The sequence below is a fragment of the Blennius ocellaris genome (genome assembly GCF_963422515.1).
Source record: "Blennius ocellaris genome assembly, chromosome: 2".
Classification (NCBI taxonomy): Eukaryota; Metazoa; Chordata; class Actinopteri; order Blenniiformes; family Blenniidae; genus Blennius; species Blennius ocellaris.
In genome coordinates, this window is record NC_137651.1 from 24,826,014 (window position 1) to 24,844,718 (window position 18,705).

General features: G+C 43.7%; 1 protein-coding gene across 1 annotated transcript in view; it reads left to right on the plus strand.

Annotated features, from left to right (window-relative positions):
* linc.pou2af1 (lnc RNA pou2af1) overlaps positions 1–18,527 on the plus strand; it is a gene marked incomplete at its 5' end in the record, with an annotated part of 28,850 nt that extends 10,323 nt beyond the window's left edge. Inside the window, 4 exons of the mRNA XM_080510910.1 lie at positions 15,248–15,345; positions 15,547–15,598; positions 16,171–16,490; positions 17,706–18,527. Of these exons, the coding sequence (XP_080367036.1) occupies positions 15,248–15,345; positions 15,547–15,598; positions 16,171–16,490; positions 17,706–18,077 (842 nt within the window). The 3' untranslated portion in view covers positions 18,078–18,527. The remainder of the gene's footprint in view (positions 1–15,247; positions 15,346–15,546; positions 15,599–16,170; positions 16,491–17,705) is intronic.
* Between the last annotated feature and the right edge of the window lie 178 nt (positions 18,528–18,705).

Sequence of the window (18,705 nt, forward strand, 5' to 3'; positions counted from 1 at the left end):
AACCCAAAAAACCCACAAGGAATCAGGAACGACATGTTGAGAGTCCCTCTCTCTCTCTCTCTCTCGCTCTCTCTCTCTCTCTCTCTCTCTATTCGTGTCTTTTCAGGAACGACATGTTGAGAGTCTCTCTCTCTCTCTCTCTCTCTCTCTCTCTCTCTCTCTCTCTATTCATGTCTTTTTCCTTCAATGGTGTTAAAACCCAATTCAGTGAGTTTTTCAGCGAAGATTCCAACGAGTGTCTCCCTTGTCTGGATCCATGTCACGTATGTGATCACGTCGTGGAAGAATGGAGAGAATAATACATTAGAGACAGTGAGGCGGAGGTGAAGACATTTACCTGTAACTGCAGGCAAGTTTGAATATGCGTCAGCGATTCTCCATCTGATGCGTGATTGAGCTGTTGAAAGTGCATGCATCCTTCATGGCTGACGCAGACGAGCTTCCCGTCGGGCCTCCAGAGTGACGCCGGGTGATTTGGCCTGCGGGCCCGGAGTTTAAACTCCGTCTAGAACGACGCGCTTGGCGCGGCAGAGTGAGAAGACTGATCATCTCACGTGAATGCTGACTGTCAAAGTGAGGATTTATTCGGAAGAGTTGATGTATGAAAAGTTGGCGTGTGGGAAGGAGGAAAAATGGCTGGCACGGGGATCTGAGGGATTTCGTAACGCGCTCCGGATTGTGACGGGAGGCGAGGGGGCGGGAGCACCAAGTGTCTGAAAACAGGACGATCCCACCAGGAGGAGTCTGATTCGTGGCCCCCGGGGCCCCATGGGCTCGCCCTCCACACAGGAGACAAGCAAGCTTCTCATTAAGGTGTTGGATTTTTAATCCTCAGTCACTCATCTTTAGTGGCAGAATGTTGGATAAAGTTGAAACATAACGCCGGCAGGTGAAAGTGGAGAGATTAACGTTCCTCTTCAGATCAGATTGCGATCGTTACATCTGGATTGAGGGTCCGTCCACACCAGGAACCCGGTTCACCTAAACCAACTGTTTCTGGCCTGTCATCCACATGAGGCGGTTGTAAGTGTGAAAACTGATTTTTTTTTTTTTTTTTAATACGGGTCCCAGAGTGGGGAAATTCTAAAACCCCGGCTCGTGCCGTCCAATCCCCCGGAGTGTGGACGGCAAAGTCGGCAAAGACGATCACCTGTGGAAAAAAAGATGAGGTATTCTACCTCGTTCACGATGGGAGAAAAGAAGCTCGACGGTCACATTGGCACATATCTGATACATATCTCCATTATTTCATGAGGCCTGTATCTGATTCCAAAATATCTGAAAGTCTGTATCTTTTTCCTGCTTGCAACGGCCAAAAGCAGATCTGATCTGTGTGACATCAGCGCAAAAAAATTGGAATTGGGAATCGGAATCACACTGACTTTACGCTTTCATACAATTATAAAAACCTCGACTGCTTGAAATCTCTGTCATGCTGAGTCAGGGCGGTTTGCAAATCCAGAGTTTATTTGTCTCCCAAGAAGTGACAGTCTCCAGGAAACAGTGAATGTTAGTATGAGACTGAGTCCATGTGTCCGTCTGCATGCCTCCTATATGTTAGAATGATGAATGGGTTTGTCTCATGCTCACGTCAGTGGAGAAACTTCCTGTTCAGTCCTGTTCAAGGACATTTAGACACATGGTCCGAGGGACAAGAAGCTTATAGGACCATATACATTTTGTCGTGTGGCATTACATAAACGATGAGATTGCCCTTCCCCATCCCCCTTTAAATACTTGTGTTCATTTACTCTTTGGCATGTTGCCATGATGTTGATGGATTGGTGAAAAGTGGGAGTGGAGAAAACGACTGCCGGAGCTCGGGACTGAGGACATCGGAGGGTCAGAATCATTTCTGTGCGACATGTGGGGTTGCAAACAGGATCGTATTCACTGGACAAATCATTTACACATGAATTATGGAGTTACAGTGACCATATCCAGAAGTTAGTTCTGTTCCTTTTTCATTCACCAATTAATCTGGAATGTTTTTAAAATGAAATAAAAATGCACAGTAGGAAGAACATGCAAAACCTGCAATGAACAGAGTAAAAAAAAAGAAACCAAACAAATAAAAGAAGGAACAGAGCCTGTACAGATGCAGGCAAATCACACACTTTAAAAAGAAAGAAAGAAATCTACATACTTGAAAGTCAGGCCCTTCTTGCACCACAATATTTGAGGCAAAAACTCGTCGTATTTATGTTTTCATTTCAGAAGTGTTTGGTATTTACACAGCAACGTTCTGATGCAGTTAGCATGCCAGGCCATGAGATGGCGCTGTTTGCTGTTTTGTAAGTGAAACCCGCTGTGCACAGCGATTAACGTGTTAAACATCAATGATGGCAAGTACACTGACATTTGTACGGACTTCAATACATCTGCCGTGGGTGTGTTCGAAAACTTCAACCTTGGACGCCATTTTCAAAAAAGTTGCATTTTCAGTGGCTCTGAGCATCGCTATCATGTAAACGGACACCAAAAGGCTTTATACAGTTATAGGATTACACTATATATTCTGTTTTATTCCACAATTTATTTGATTGTATTGTATTGTTTTTAATAAAAATGTATTGTTTGACTGAGAAACATGCTTCCAAACATGGATTATTCTGTTATTCAGTTGATAAGTTAGTTCAAAATGATGATTAAAAAAAACCTTTAAAAAATGAAAGAAATGTTGATTCCCCCCTTGAGAATCAGTGGGAGGAAAGTTCAACCTTTTTAATGTTTTGTCTGGAATGGAAGCGAGAGATGAATGCCTCCACGTTAAAAGCATGTTTAAATATTTAGAGCTCCTTGCAGTTGATGTAATTTCCACTGGACCTGCAACCAGGGAGTTCTACCTTCTCCTCGAGGGGTTTCAGTGTCACACCTGCAGACCAGCGATCACACGGCGGAGCACAAAGCTTGTCAGGCCTGATCAAATCAGATGTGCGCTGGCCTGACGCTTTCCTCCGATGACACCCAGAGCCACATGAAGCTTAAAGCTGTGAGGCTCAGACACGTCCGCTCTGCAAAAACCACATTAGGAGAGGGAATCGTTTCCATCCCACCGCTTCACTCTCGCATTAAGGTGAGACGGGCAGAGACCTGGCGGGAGTTGTTTATCAAATTTAAAATATGAAGAGGATTGACTGTCTCACACAAGCTTTTGAGATTATTGGCCTTTTACCCCCATTACCCACAGGCCTATTGACGTCTTCATCCATTTTCCAAGCGATGCCCTGAATTGACTGCAGGGCTCCTGATATGTCTTTGCCAGAGTTGGACAACTTCCGTTTAACCGCCTCAAGTCTCATCCCATTTTCACAAAAAAACGCCAAAATGACATCATGAGTTTTCACGGTGACCTGATGTGTGCACAGAAACAAAAGACGACCCTACAGGGTGGCCCAGAAAAACTCTCTGGTATCTGTTAGGGGCTTTTCTCATGGGATAGTCCGGGACTCACGTCACCTGGGAGGGGGCGGAGCCCAGAATTCTCACCCCTTCATCTGGTTGGATGGCGTTCAGGTTCAGCTTAGAGAACGGACCAAACATCCTGCAGTTACGCCAGCTGCTAGTGTGGGGGCGCTGTGGCCCAAAACAAACCTTCCTCTCCACTTCCTCCTCTCTACTCCACATGGAACCAGAATGCATTGCCTTGGGTCAAGAGACCCAAGGCAAAATATTTTTATGAAATATTTTCACATAAATGAAAATTGATGAATCTTGTCTCATACAATGTTTTGTTGGGAAACAATGGGAACCACATATTCAACCGCTCTGCAGATGTTGACATCTGAGTTGTGTGTGAGAAACAATCGTCAAACTGCAGTTTGCTGTGTGAAGGACTTTAAAGAGTTCCTGCACCGTCCTGATGTCCAGGAAATCATCAGAGGGGAGGCTTTATCGGGTCTCCCCACCAATATCCTTCTCTTGTCTGACTTCATTTTAATTCCCATCACCATTTCCTTGCAAGAAGCAACAGTTTTTGGAGTGACAGCGGCAGAGTGACATGAACAGGCGTTACAACCACTAAAAAGCAGGTCTGGGAGGTTTCCTTCCCGGCTCCACATTACATATATAGTTGAGGGCGGCAGTATTTTTCACACAGGAAATAACCTATGTGCACCAGTGTTTTTTCTCTTTTTGTCTGACTTTCCCTCCACCGGCCGTGTGTCTGTGCTTGTTGTTATTGATTGACATTGTGTCGGATGTGTGGGTGCAGACTGCAACCTGATGGAGGTGCTGGTCGGTCCATTAGCCAGAGGTGCTCGGTTGCTGAGATGACATTAAGAGAACTGGTGTGGGGGGTGGGGGGTGGGGGGGTGTTAGGCTGCTGATGCCGGAGGCAAGGCTCTTGGTTTATTTTATCCTGCCAGCCATGCCACAGTGAACGCATTCATATTCATGCACCGCAGTGTGACTGTCTGTGACAGCTTTTCCCTTTGGGCTGAGCCACAGCCGTGCCGTGGGGGTTTGAGGGGGGTTTGGGGGGGCTATCATCCATGCTGAATCGCCCCCTCACTTGTCTTTGCAGGCTTCCTCTAATAATCGCTCGCAGGCTTTCCTAATGATCCCCGGTGTCTGTGGGAGCGCAGCGTGAGTCGAGCACCTCAGGTGGTTTTATGACGATCCACCGAGTTGCACTGAGGCTGGTGTGCTTTCTGTTTTTGCTGCTGCGCATGTGGCGGCGCAGCCTTCTTCAGTAATTGGTTGTTGGTGTGCAGACCTGAAGGATCGGGGCGGGACCTTGTTTGTCTTTCACTGCAGAGGCTGACAGAAAATTACAGAATGAAGTCACCGCTGCACTTCATGAGCTCAAGGCGAAAGCCTTCCTAAGCATGTCAGAGCTCCTGAAGTCACCAGGAGGTCACCAGAAGGTCACCAAGAGGTCACTAGGAGGTCACCAGGAGGTCACCAGAAGGTCACCAAGAGGTCACTAGAAGGCAACCAGGAGGGACACCAAGAGGACACCAGAGACGAGACAGAGTCTGGAATGTCTATAGAGAATAAATTGAAGCCATACAAGTGTTCAGCTCATTTTAAATCCAATAAAATAATATACAATAAAATAAAATAATGGAACTGCTCCATTATTATATTTTATATTCCTATTTTAATTCATAGCACTATAGCCAACCTCAGTCACGATCTGGAGAGTCACTTTACATCTAGAGCCATTGAACAGGTGAACCTGGCTGATCAGTAACTATTACTGCGGCCAGACTGGACGCTCACTGTCCTCAAACGCCGTCTCGTCTTTATGTCTTCCAACAAACGAGAGGATTTTAACTGAAGGTGTAAATTTGATTTCTGTTCAAAGGCTCAGTGTCTCTCATCACATTCATGGCAGCGGTGCCATGCGAGGAATTCAACCCGTCCTTCGGGAGCGATTTGGGGCTTCGGTGTCTTCGGCTGTACAGAAAGACAATCCACTCCAGCAGCTGGGCCACCACTCCACCCTGGTTTGGGCAGGAGTCTTTCTTTAGAACCTTAAAAGTCCTAAAATGTGTGAGATGCTTGTGGGACCATGAGCAATAATGAGTCTTGACTGCTGCTTCAAAGCTTTTAACCACTTCGATGGATTCTTATGGAAGCGAATCCCAAATCAATTTGAAATGTATTAACAGAAAAGCCTTTTCATTTTTTCATTAAAACTGCATTATTGACTCATCGATCAAATAAATAATCAATCATCCAAACTGAATTATCATTTTCTTCTCCAAGACTGCTTATTCTGTGACCTACTTCAAATTAAAAAGAAACTAACTTTTTAAGATTAAATTTTAAAAAAATGCCCTACTAAAAAAATTACCAAAATTCCATTTGAAATGTCGAATTTGGAAATGTAAAAGCTTTTTCATTTCAAGGTTATGACTGCATTATTTGACTCATAAATACAATTCATAATAAATCATCCAAACTGGATTTTCTTTTGCTTCTTCGGGTTGAACTAAAAAGAAAAAACGAGATTTAATTTGCGTCTTTATGCCCGACCCGCAAAAAACCCCGGTGGTGCAGGACAGTGACGTCAGTGGACGCTCTCCTTCTGACTGTCTTTTTATTTTCAAGCATTTCTTAAATATTTTTGGGGGGCTTTTTTTTTTTTTTTTTTTTTTATTAAATCTAAAATCCTTTTTTTTATTTCTTTTAAATTAAGTCACACAATAAGTAGTCTTTAAGAAGAAAAGGCAGTTTTGATAATTGACTATTAATTTTGTATATGACTCAAAAAATACAGTTTTATTCTGAGTGTTTCTGCTGATATATATATATATATATATATATATATATAATTTTTTTTTTTTTTTTTTTCCTTATCCACTTCCATTGATACTAGACACACTCTTTGTCGAACAAACTTATATTCTCACAGTTCCTCGTTTCCGTTTGATACAGAATCTGCCTGAATAGATCATCATCCAATCAGTATCAAGAGACGTGGGTGATAAAAGGGAGGAGCCAGAGAAGACACAGGTGTGGCAGAGAGAAACACACTGCAGGACGTGTTGCAGGATGTCCTGCAGGACGTGCAGCAGGAGGTGACATGCTGCAGGACGTGTTGCAGGACGTGTTGCAGGATGTCCTGCAGGATGTGCAGCAGAAGGTGACATGCTGCAGGACGTGCAGCAGGACGTCCTGCAGAACGTGCAGCAGGAGCCTGGAAGAGGCAGCAGTGGCGTGTGGGTGTTTGATTCGGTGTTAATTTAACAAAGAGGGTAAACCAGGAACGTGGTTCCACGTCTCTGTGCCGAAAGAACCTGGGCCAGCAGGGTTCCATCACCAGTTTGGTGGCTGATCGGTCCTCACCCCGTCCCTGCGTGCTCTGTGCACTGTGCACTACTTCCATTGGTTTCATTGACGATGCAACGGAAGAATGTCCTATATCAGGGGTGTCAAACTCAGATCCTGGAGGGCCGAAGCTCTGCACGTTTTCCACGTCTCCCTCCCCTGAATGTCCTGATGGTTCATCACCACATTCAGCACAAAGCCAGATAACGAGCTGCTCATTGCAATCAGCTGTGTGGAAGCAGGGAGACATGCAAATCGTGCAGGGCTGCGGCCCTCGAGGACCGGAGTTCTATATGAGCTAAGTCTATGTCCCTTTGCAGGCTAACACGTTCCACTTAGTCAAAGGTGTCATGAGCACAGGCGCCGCAACGGGGTAGGCAACACAGGCAATTTCCTCGGGCCCCGAGCTGAAGGGGGCCCCAAGGGTACGGCTGACATTCTGGCAAAATAAGATATCTGCGTCTGCTTTGAGATGCTGCAACGACAGCATATCGAAAATCTCCCACATTGGGACCCTTTCCGAGTAGTCACCGGTCTACCGCTCATAGGGGGCCCCAACAGACGGCAGATATCAGCGATACTTGAATAAATGTTATTTATTTTGCAATAAAAATCTGTTTGAAAGTGTAAAAGTCGCCAAAAGGACATTGGTCTTTTTCAACTTTTCCAAGTTAATTGAAGGTTTTCACAAAGTCATCTCCTCCAAATCACCACAGGGGATGAGAGTCCTGCTACAATTGTGTTTTTAACATTTTATAATTTTTTTTAAAAGGGGAAATCTTTTTTGTCACTGAGGAATTTGGAGGTCAGGGGCCTCGTTCAGAGACTCCAGATTTAAATGTATTGAACATGAACATGAGTTCATTGGACTTAAACTGCCTCTATCAGCAGATCTCAGTGTGACGAGCGCCTCTGGGATGTGGGGGGGTGGGGGCGGGGGTGGGGGGGGGGGGGGGGGGGGCGGGTTTAATTGGAAGTGACACAGCTGGACATGTTTTTTGACCCAAGCTGACCACCCTTAGTTAAAATACAATATCAACGCCCTGCAGGTAATTACCAGCCATCGATCCTTCCTGCTTCCCCCTCGGTTCAGCCGAGCCGTACCGTAGTCCCAACATTCAGAACAGAACTCTTTTTCTATTCATGCCGCTGATGCAGGAAGGCCATCCGGGTCAAAGGTCAGTTCCAGCAGCTGCTTAACCTTCCCTGCCGTCCGGCTCGCTGGGATCACTGTTAATGCAGCTGAGAGCGCGGTCGTGCTGGAATACCTGAAACTCTGTGGAACCCAGTCTGAATGCTTATCGTCCCCTTTATGATCTGGAACACAGAGAGGAGGTTCTGGAGGATCTCTGGGACATCTTGTGACCCAGAATGGAGACGAGGCTGCCGGCTGGAGACCCCGGGTGGAGGGGGGGCAGAGAGAAGCCTAAAATTCTAGGACAACTCGTCCCTCAGAGGACGACTCGTCCACCGATGAGATGTCAGAATTTTTTGGAGAAAATAAGTCCTGCACAATGCACTTTTACATATTATTTTGGATAGATATGTTATATATGCTTCATATATCTAGTATATGTCCATATATATTTAGTATGGTATCATTTGGCTTTTTATTCCCATGAATAATGGTCTTCTGAACCCCCTCCCCCACCCACCCCCGCCCAAAACTTCAGCACTGCCTTGTGCTCCACTTTCTCACTCTCTAATGACTATGAGTCATATTTTAATCATGTTTATCATATAAAGTTGCTACCGGAGGACGCTCTTTCGTGACGCACGTGAACGCATCACTCAAAGCGGTCACCAAGAAGCGGCGTTATCCCGTTCCGACATCAAAACACTAGAATGTCTTTACACTGTTATAAAGATATATTAGTCCTGAGCGAGATGTCAAAAGTTCTCCCAGTTCTTTTTTAAAACCAGTGTTTAAAGTCGACACTATTTTTACTGGCTTAATGATATTGTTGTTATGTGTGCTGCTTCTGAGTCACATGTGAGCTGCTGGTCCAATAGGAGAGCACAAAACATCCAAGATGGCAGCGCCTGAACGAGATCTTACGGCAGTTCAGAGGAAGAAAACGTGACGAAAACCTTTAATAAGCCATTAAAAATATGGAATAATGCCGAAAAAGCATTAACGTGGCTAAAGTATTAGCCCCGCAGTTCGTTAAGCAGCTTCCGACATGTTAACATGCACCTGAACGCATCACTCTCCGCTATCATCTATGAAGCGACGCTTTAACTTTATTATTGTGTCAAATATACTGATATATCTTGTGTTTTTGTGTCAAATACACTTAATAATCCTTCAAAATGTGTCACATATACTTTGAAATCCAATCCTTCAAATCAATAATGCTGAAAATAATTGTTGTGGATGCGTTGTTGGAGCACCGCCAAAACACCTCAATATCAAGAAACAGAAAAAAAAAAACAGAAAACATCATCAGCAAAGCGAGAGAGAAAAAAACACTCATTAGAGAGAGAATAAGGACAACTAAGTGTGGGGGGGGGAAATCAATACCTTAATTAGGATAAGAGGATCCAAACAAACTCCCTGGAACAAGACACAGAAGAACAGAAAAGCACACATCTGAAACAGGACGCGAAGAGGAATTCATCACAACGAAGAATCTCCACATCCAGAAATGACATAAACTCATGGAACGAAAACATGGAAACAAACAAACACACGAGACAATCAAAGAAAAATGGATGGAATCTTATCACAACGTACCCTCAAAGAAGCAGAAAGAAATATTTGAACCAGAGAAGGAAACATCAGCCTCACATCAACTAAAATACCACGCAAATAATTTTTCCTTGCTAACAGAACTTTCTTGTCAGAAACGTCTCGGACCGGAGACACGAAGCAGAACTCGGCAAGGCAGCAGGCAGATTATAATCTGCTGAACTCTGCCACAGCAACGTCACAAAGAAAGAGGAAAAAAGCAAAGCATGCAAGGTCAAACCATCCCTTTCCTACCAGAGGACAGTCACCATGATCTGGACACACGAGGAACGACGTGAGAGGACCGGAACACATTTACTATACAAACGCAACGACTGACAAACGATCACAAAACAACAAAAGGCAAAGGAGCTGTGGCGTCATACAAGCCTGGACATTCATGAATAAAGTATCCATCTAATCTAATCTAATGTAATCGGATCTAATCTAATCAAATCAAATGCTCCGTCACTCCTCTGCTTACTGAAGACTCACTTTATGGTAAATTATTTCAAGTGCAGATTAGAAGTTTCTCAAGCACCCTGTCCGTTTATCGATGAGGCAAACATGTCCAAGAAAGAAGGCAGTCCCTGTTACTGAGTGTAGGAGTGCTACTTGAATCATGCTTTCCCAGGCCCAGTACTCAGAACCAGAACCCTCTGGTAAGTATCAGTACATCCTGGGCTTCTGAGGATCTTTGGACGTCACTTCCTGTTTGAACCCGCTGATCCCTGACACTCTTCATACAGAACTGCTTTTGGTTCTTATGATGTTTCTTTTTAATTAACACTCCTTTTTCTAACAGTTAATATAATCGCAACAAACACGTATTCAGTGGATTTAATTAATCCATATATTTTACTATAATGATAATGAGATTATCATTATATATGGTGTATATGATGTAGAAATAATTTCTACTGTGCGTGATTTATGTTTTATAATTCACTACTAAAATATCACTTTGTTCCTCCATAGCGCCGCGCGCCTTCCACACAGCGTGCAGCAACACCGCCACCTGGTGGTCAGACATTAAAACGTATCCTGTCTCCTGTAGTTCCACACAGTTACTACACACAATATTGCCAAAAGTATTTGCTCAGCTCTTCTAATCTTCGACACATTTTGGGGAGTATGTCGTGCTCCCGACTCTATGGGGACAGTTTGGACATGGTTCCTTCCTGTTCCTACAAAGTTAAAGTCCATAAAGACCTGGACGATCCAGTCCAGGCCTCAACCTGATGGAAAAGTCATTCCAGCGGTGGGTCGTCAGTATCTGACTTCACAAAGCGAATACTTTTGGAAATAGTATGTATGTATGTCATAGTATTGAGCGTGAATATTTAACAATAATAAAATCAAATCATGATTCTCGACACCAGAATTAAGCCGTAAATTACTTCAAACCTTGACTCATTAAGACGCTTTATTTACTACCTTCACATTGTTTTCATACCACATTGTTTAGTTTAGTTTAGTTTAGTTACGTTTCTGCCACAAGGGAGGCCAGACTTCTATCAATCAACCTCGTCTTCCAAGGTGAAGCTGCGCCTTTCAGGACGACCACTGGGGGGCAGTAAAGAGCTAGACACCAGCCCCGCAGACTGAACACCTGAACTTACCTGTGTGTACAATACCAGGTTGGAGCTTTGATTTCACCAGCACCGGTACTCCGTGCAGTATCGGGCCGATACACGATACTGGTATCGGTGATGGTCATAATAAACAAAAAACAACAGAAGTTTTGCTTTTTCACTTGAAAATCTTTGCCCGGATTTACGAGGTCTAGGACTCGACCTGGTCTCACAGAAAGGCCTCCGATTCAGATTATTTACATTAAACTGTCAATCTGAACACTTCAGATTAAAACCTTCTGGGATGACACTTTACCACACACGCAAGTTGGAAAAATCACAGAAACTATAGTCTATTAAGACATTATAACAAGTTCTAAACTCAAAGGAGGTTGAAATTAAACATGTTCCTGTGGCTTTGCTGAGTCTGTGTTCATTGGTATGTAGCCACTGGGGGGCGCTGCTGTGCTGTCTCTGCAGCATCATGGAGGAGGGAAGAGGAGGAGGAGGTGAAATCACTTTGTGGAGAGAGAGAGAGAGAGAGAGAGAGAGAGAGAGAGAGAGAGAGAGAGTGAGAGAGAGATGGATCCAATATAATAATAATATTAAGTAAACCATTCAATAAAAAGTAATGAAGCGATCACATAATATAAACAATATCATTTTTAATTCAGTATAAAAAGGAACATAATACAAAAAAAATTAAATACCTGAAATACCTGAAATAATGGCTTCTTTTTTTTTAATCTCACATATTTTAGTTAATAATACTGTTTTCTATTTATTTATTTAACCAGGAAAAAGAATCCATCATCGGATCTCTTTATGACTTGGCCAGGAGGTCCGGAGCGAAACATCAAAACCTCAGATTGAAAACATTTCAAACTGATTCAACACAGTTCAATGTGAAGTATACACGAGCTGAAATGATGAAGTGCAGATCGCCACACACAGCATTTAAAAGATAAACTTGTGATTTTGTAGGGCAGATTGGAGTAAAGTGCAAATAGTCTTTTTGAGGTGCATTTGTTCGCTGTAAAAACTTTCAAAACAAAAGCACTGATTAATCGATTCTCGCTCGTTGATGAGTAATAAAGAACGGAAATGGTTTAAAGAAACCTGCTCGGGCATTTTGGTTTCTATTTGGAGTATAATAATAATAATAATATTAATAGTTTTTATTATTCAAGTAACCTTCAAAAATGTGAACTAAATATTAGGGGAAAATAAATTCAATTTAAAAAGGGAAAATAAAGAAAACCTTTTCAACCCTTTCAACAAAAGAAACTAAAATATTCCAATAAAGTGGGGAAAAAAGTAATGAAATCTAATCCAACCTGTTGCAATAAAGAATATCGATATGAACCTGGCGTTATATATAATAAACACTCTTTTTACACTATATTGTGGAGAGTGATGCATGCAGGACTCAGAGGCTGATTATATGATGGGAGGTTTTTCACAATGTGAACGATTTGGGTTGTAAAACTCCTGAAGAGTTGGTAAAATGTGGAAAACACTGTAATGCAGTTCATACTTAAGGGGCCAACATGTATTGTGCTTATATGGAGTTGGACGGAATCACAGTGGCTGCTGGTAGACTATTTTCTGCTGCACAGAAAAATCCATGATTAGTATTATTATCATTATTGTAAAAAAAGAAAGAAAGAAAGAAAAGAAAACACGCACGTGGAGTTGTTTCGTGTTAAACTGCGTTACAGGCTGATTAGATTTCTTCAACATAAACCAAGACGGAAAACTGAAAAAATCTAAGATAAAACCAGGAATTTGATGAAAATTTATGTATTGTGGTGTTGAAAACAGGTGAAAGTGTGTAAAACGTGATATTTGTGAGTTTGTAGGAGCGGAGTGGCTCCTGCAGCAGGTCGACAGCCGGAGGCCTGAGATGGCAAAGATGACTGCTGCTGCCCTGCAGTCACGCCCCCTTTTCTTACCACTTTTGTGCATTTTCTCATAAAATAAAGCCTAAAATGTCATTTAATGTGATTTTCTGTGTGCAGAGTGACCCCTGGCAGCGCATGGCGGCGAGCAGGGGACGGAAAAGTGTTTGCGGGACGCGCACGGGGCGCAGGACGGACTCTCACAACCCAATGAAGGGCTGTGATGATCTGATATAGCAAAATGAGGATAAAATTCATAAAAGTATCGTTTTGGGGGGGTTGTGGTTCAAAATAATAGTACATTACGTTAGAGAGGGGGTCATAGATGTCCACAAGTATCGATTTTGGGGGGGAAACCTATTTAACTCGGTTGCTTCTGAATATTCAAATTGAAAGTAACGCGCAATCAAAAGCTTGTCAAATGAAAGAGTTCTGGCCGTTTTAAATAGTAGGCAAGGAGAGAGAAAATCTCAAAGTAATCTATACCCAGCTATATTACAGTATTGTTGCAGGCTCTGAATCTACTACAAGACCTTTGGGGTGATATTTTTGGAGTCTTTTGCGAAATTTTCACTCTTGGCCAGTTTGCAGGTGGGAGAGAGACTTTTTGGCCTCCAATCGATCCGGGGATCCTCCTGCTTCTTGTTCACTATGAGTGGTAAGTTCCAACTTCATTTTGCACCGGGACTTTGCTTTTTGTGGCGTTTCTTAAAAAAAAAAAAAGAAAGAAGAAAATATAGAGAGAATTTCATGTTTAAAGCAAATATTATACAACCAAAGACAGAGACAAGAAGGGAATGTGGCGTTTTGTGGACATGTGTGCCACTTCTGCACGTGTTTTAACAACATCCACGAGAACAAACTACTAAATTAAACCTCTCAGCTTATTATTTTTACAAATCACAATCATTTAATTGCGCCTTTTTCATGTGCTCGTGTGGATTTTTTAATGCATTTGCTCTTTTGGCTGCGACAGTTCTATCAAACCTGAGCTCAAGTCTTGAGAACGAACTCGATGGTATTTATATTTTTTGAGGACAATTTATCAGGAAAGCGGATGACTAGTGTTTGAAACGTTTGAACCTGCTGTGTGCGCGCCTGTGCGCAGCGCTGCGTTCCGGAGTGGGATGTGTCCGCCTCAGCTTTTCTGTCCACTATTTGCCACATTTAAGACAAATCATGAAGTAGCGCTGAGCTGTATGAATATTTATCAGGTGATGCTTCGCTTGTCGACGCTCAGTAAAGCAACAAGTCGACTTTTTTCCAAAAGACTCGCCACTCCTGGATTCTTTAAATTACGCCTTTAGGCCTGATTCACGCGCACCCATAACCGACTCTTTAATCTCCAAATCGAACTTTCTCGTTAACACATATGCTTTAAAAAACAACAACAACACCTCCACAAATGCCCATTTTACTCGATTCTTGTTGTGATGTTACGCAATACAAAAAAGTAAAGGTGTGACGAGAAGCTCGGTGTGGAGCAGAGCTCCGGGGTTTGGGTTCACATATAACAATTGTTTAACAATCTCATCTGTTCCAAACATGACAGGACAAAGTTGTGGTACATTTACCGAAACACGTTTTATTTACGGCGAAAGAGACGCGGGTCGAGTTTCAAATGAGCTGGCCGTGTGCGGAGCGTTCCGTCTCCCGGTCGCCGCTCTGCACAATTATCCCACTTTACACAAGTTCCCCGAACAAACAGCTCCCCACCCTGCGCGGACCCGAGTCCACCTCCCAACCGTCCATTTAACAGTTTTAATCACCAAAAGCGTACTTACGTTTCCCTTCTCTGGTCGAGGGACTCCGGTAGTCTGTGACGCACACCGTCCGGACAAAGAGCCGGCGTCCCGGAAAAACTTGAGCCTGGCGGGGGGGAGGGAGCAGCAGCCCGGGGAGGGAAGCTCAGCAGCCCGGGGAAGGAGGCTCAGCAGCCCGGGGTATAGGGGGCTCTGCAACCCGGAGAAGGAGCCCGGGAAAGGGCTCCATAGAACCAACAAGATCCTGCACTCCTACTATTGGGATTCATAAGAAAATCTCCCCAGTTAAATATATATGTATATATATCTTAAATATATATACAACATTTTAAATAGTAAATACAAAAAGTTGGAAATGTGTGCAGGATTTCACAAACAATAAACAGAATAGGAACATTTGTAGGGCGGTTTGTGTTTATTGAACCGTTTTATTTGGTTTGGATGTGCTGTGCTTGACTTTCGGATGTGTGGCGGCTCAAACATGTTCTTTGTCCGCAGCCAAGCAGGTGTACCTGGGAGTCCGAGTGAAGGTGACAGTGAAAGAGATGCTGGAGAGGAAAAGAGCCCGAGAGGCGGACAAGAAGAGACAGAAACTGGTAAAAGCGGCTCCTCAGTGGATCTTCCTCTTTCCCCCACCCCATCCCGTTCTTTCTCTGATCACACTTCTTCAACAAAGCGGTCGACAAAGAAACAAACACAGAATGACACATAATATCTACTTTTTATTATTATTATTATTCTATGTCCGATCAAAATACATTCTAATGAGTGTGTCTCTGTTTCCACGTTGTCAGCAGGTGTCTCCGGCTGGTTTGGACCTCCAGGAGCTCTGCACGCCCGCATTTCCATGTAAGTCTTCCCATCCTGCCCTCCGACTCAGCACACATGTGTAACTTCCATATTTAAGTCAACAGTTTGCACTGGGCTGAGTTAAATCGCCTGCTCTGACCGCTGCGCCACGACTGTCGGTCAACATGCGCACCGCGTGGCTGCAGCTGGTTAAACGGCAGGTTGCTGTCGACAGCAACCTGCCGCAACCTGCCCTGAACGGGGAGCAACTCACTCGCAGGGCAGCTCGCAGCACCAGACACTGCGTTTGGAATGCGCATCTGGCTAATTATTGACAGCTCAGCTCCAAAGAGCGCCTGATAGTCCACTGACGTCACAACTCATTTATTTAAATGAACGTCGTCACATTTAAATGGCGCGCGCGCACGCACACACACACGCGCACACACGTGACTGCCCTCCATGAAGACAGATTTTCTGGTGGAGGTTTCTAAACGCTTTATTTGGATGTAACCACGCACCTGACGCGCCCTTTGTCTCCTTTTGCGTTTCATTTTTTTTTTTTTTTTTTTTTTTTTTTTAATTTTGTTTTGTTTTGATCGATGTATCCTGACTATGCACACCCTCTCCAGCTCCAGCAGGCTACCCGGATCCTCCTGCAGCCTTCCAGCAGGCTGATCCGGGCCGCTGCGGCGCGCCGGTCCTGCCGCCGCTCCTTCAGCATTACGCGGCTCCGGTCAGCATCCAGGCGCAGGCGAGCGACTTCGGCTGCGTCCAGCCGCAATTCGGGGATGGGATGATGCCCGGCTTTGGCTACGTAAACAACAACAACAGCAGCAGCAGCAGCAGCAGCAGCGGAGGCTTCAGCTACAGCACTCCCCTGCCTGACCTCACCTCCTCCCCGCAGACCTGGAGCCAGGTTCCGTCCCCACAAGCGGACTACGGAGGGATGGTAGGTTCCTGCAATCAAACGCAACCCAGTCTTATGAACAACCCAAAGCCACGAGATACAAGAAAACAATGTCAATTTAACAAGAACAACAAAACACTTTTTCCTGTTAAAAAAAAAAAAAAATCAACTTTAATAATCACACATTTTTATTTGTGTTGCAAATATATGGCGCTTTAAAACTTATATGTGAAATCTGTGTGACACTGCACTTGATATAGTCCTTAATTACGTTTTCATCATCGGTCATTTTCAACACCTGATCCTTTGTTAAGTATAACACCATAGTTTGACCTGATTTATTACAGAAGTAACCTGAAGGAAGAGGCAGGAGAGTAACCAGCCCCTAAAACTATTGATTGCTGTTTGTTCTGCCATCATACCTATTGATATTCTTACCATTATTTCAATATGAAGTACTGTTGAGTTTATACTTCCTTTAGAAGACAAACTATCATCAAGTGCATCCTTACAATTCCAAAATAATAATAATACAACACAGATAATCTGATGTGAAACATATTTTCAGAGCAATTTAAGGCATTTTATAGTCCAACAGCATATTTGTAATCAATAAAACTTTTTCCAAACATTTTTTTCACTCTTCTAACTAAAGGAATCAATAATATATGTCATCAGTTTATTTTCTTATAGATTCCTCTTGTGGATCATTAACAGGAATGTGAAATATATTATCCAATAAAGTGAACGGCTGAGAGACTAATTCAGTTATTTGAATGAATTCCATTTTGTGGCCGACACTAAGTTTGATTTGTGAATTAGTTTTTTCTTGAAGGAATAATCAAGGTAGAGATTTGGGGCCAATTTAAGATTCAAGATTGACATTTTTTTTATTTGTCATTTTAAGTGTACTGAGTGCAAGAGAAACGAAACAGTGTACCCCTTGCTTAAAAGCAGTGTGAAAACAGGCAATAAATATACAAGAGTACAGGCAGATATTAAAATTAGAAGTAAAATAGTGTACTCGTCAGTTGAGCCTCGTATAAAACCAGGTGATGTATACATTACTGGTTAGAACCCGAACCTGTTGCTGTACTTAATAAAGTGTTTGGTGTCAGTTGAAATTCAGTTTAAATACATCAAAACAGATTTGTACAGCATCAATGCAGGAATCTCTCCCCGGATGATAAAGTTGTAAATGTGCTTGATGTTTCTTCAACCCAACACTGGAATTGACTCCATCTCTGCCTCTTCCAGGGATCGTACTCCTCCAACGAGTCGCTGGCCCTTTATAACCACTGGGACTACTACAGCGCCTCCCCACAGGAGTTCTCCTCCTCCGCCTCCTCCTCCACCTCCTCCTCCTGCTACAGTTCGCCCACCAGGCTGGAGCAGAGTCAGCAGCTGGGCCTGGTATCGGAGTCGTACCCCAGTCAGCAGTGCAGCTCGCAGCCCGGCTACCCCCAGCCTCCCTTCTGGCCCCTGCAGCCAGAGGGCTTCCCCCCCGCCCCGTACCCCTCCTATGACCCACCAGACTACCAGTGGGCCGTCAGCATGAAGGAGCTCAGCCACAGCGGCTTCAGGGCGGAGTTCTCCGCGGCATCGCCGCTGTGTTACGACGTTCTATGAAGAGACTTGCAGCAGTTTGAATGTAAATACGTTGCGCTGAAGCAGACGGGCTGTTTGCTTCGGGATGTCACTCAGGGCTCTGATCGGTCGTTGCTTGGCGAAACAATGGTGAAGCCGGACTGAATGGAAACGTTAGCGTGGTGGTACGTCTTGATGGCTGTTTGACTATTTGATTTTCAACGCGACTTATTTCTGCTTTCATCCATGCCTGGTCGGTGCAAAGTCATTGAAATCAGTGGATCCACCTGTGGAATTACCGAGACTGTCCTCCTCTGAGGCTCCGGATGTGAAATTTGTATTTGTGGATAAAAGTTTGTAACCCTCCTCAGAACTCCAGGTTGACAGAGAAATGTAAAGTTTTTTGACTCCATCCATCAACGATCAAACCCTTGGTCAACCTGGGTGAAGGGACGACTGACTCCGTCTCTAGCCCCGCCCACTTTGTTATTATACTCGCATTGTGTTGGTGTACAAATAAAAATATGTCCAGATCACAACACTGTACGACTCTTTGATCATGTCACTCACCGTAGGAGCAACGTGGCGAAAACGCCTGTATATCCTGGAGCCTTCACATTTCTAATGGCTTTAGATTCTTCAGTTAGTTTAATAGAGACAGAGTGAAACG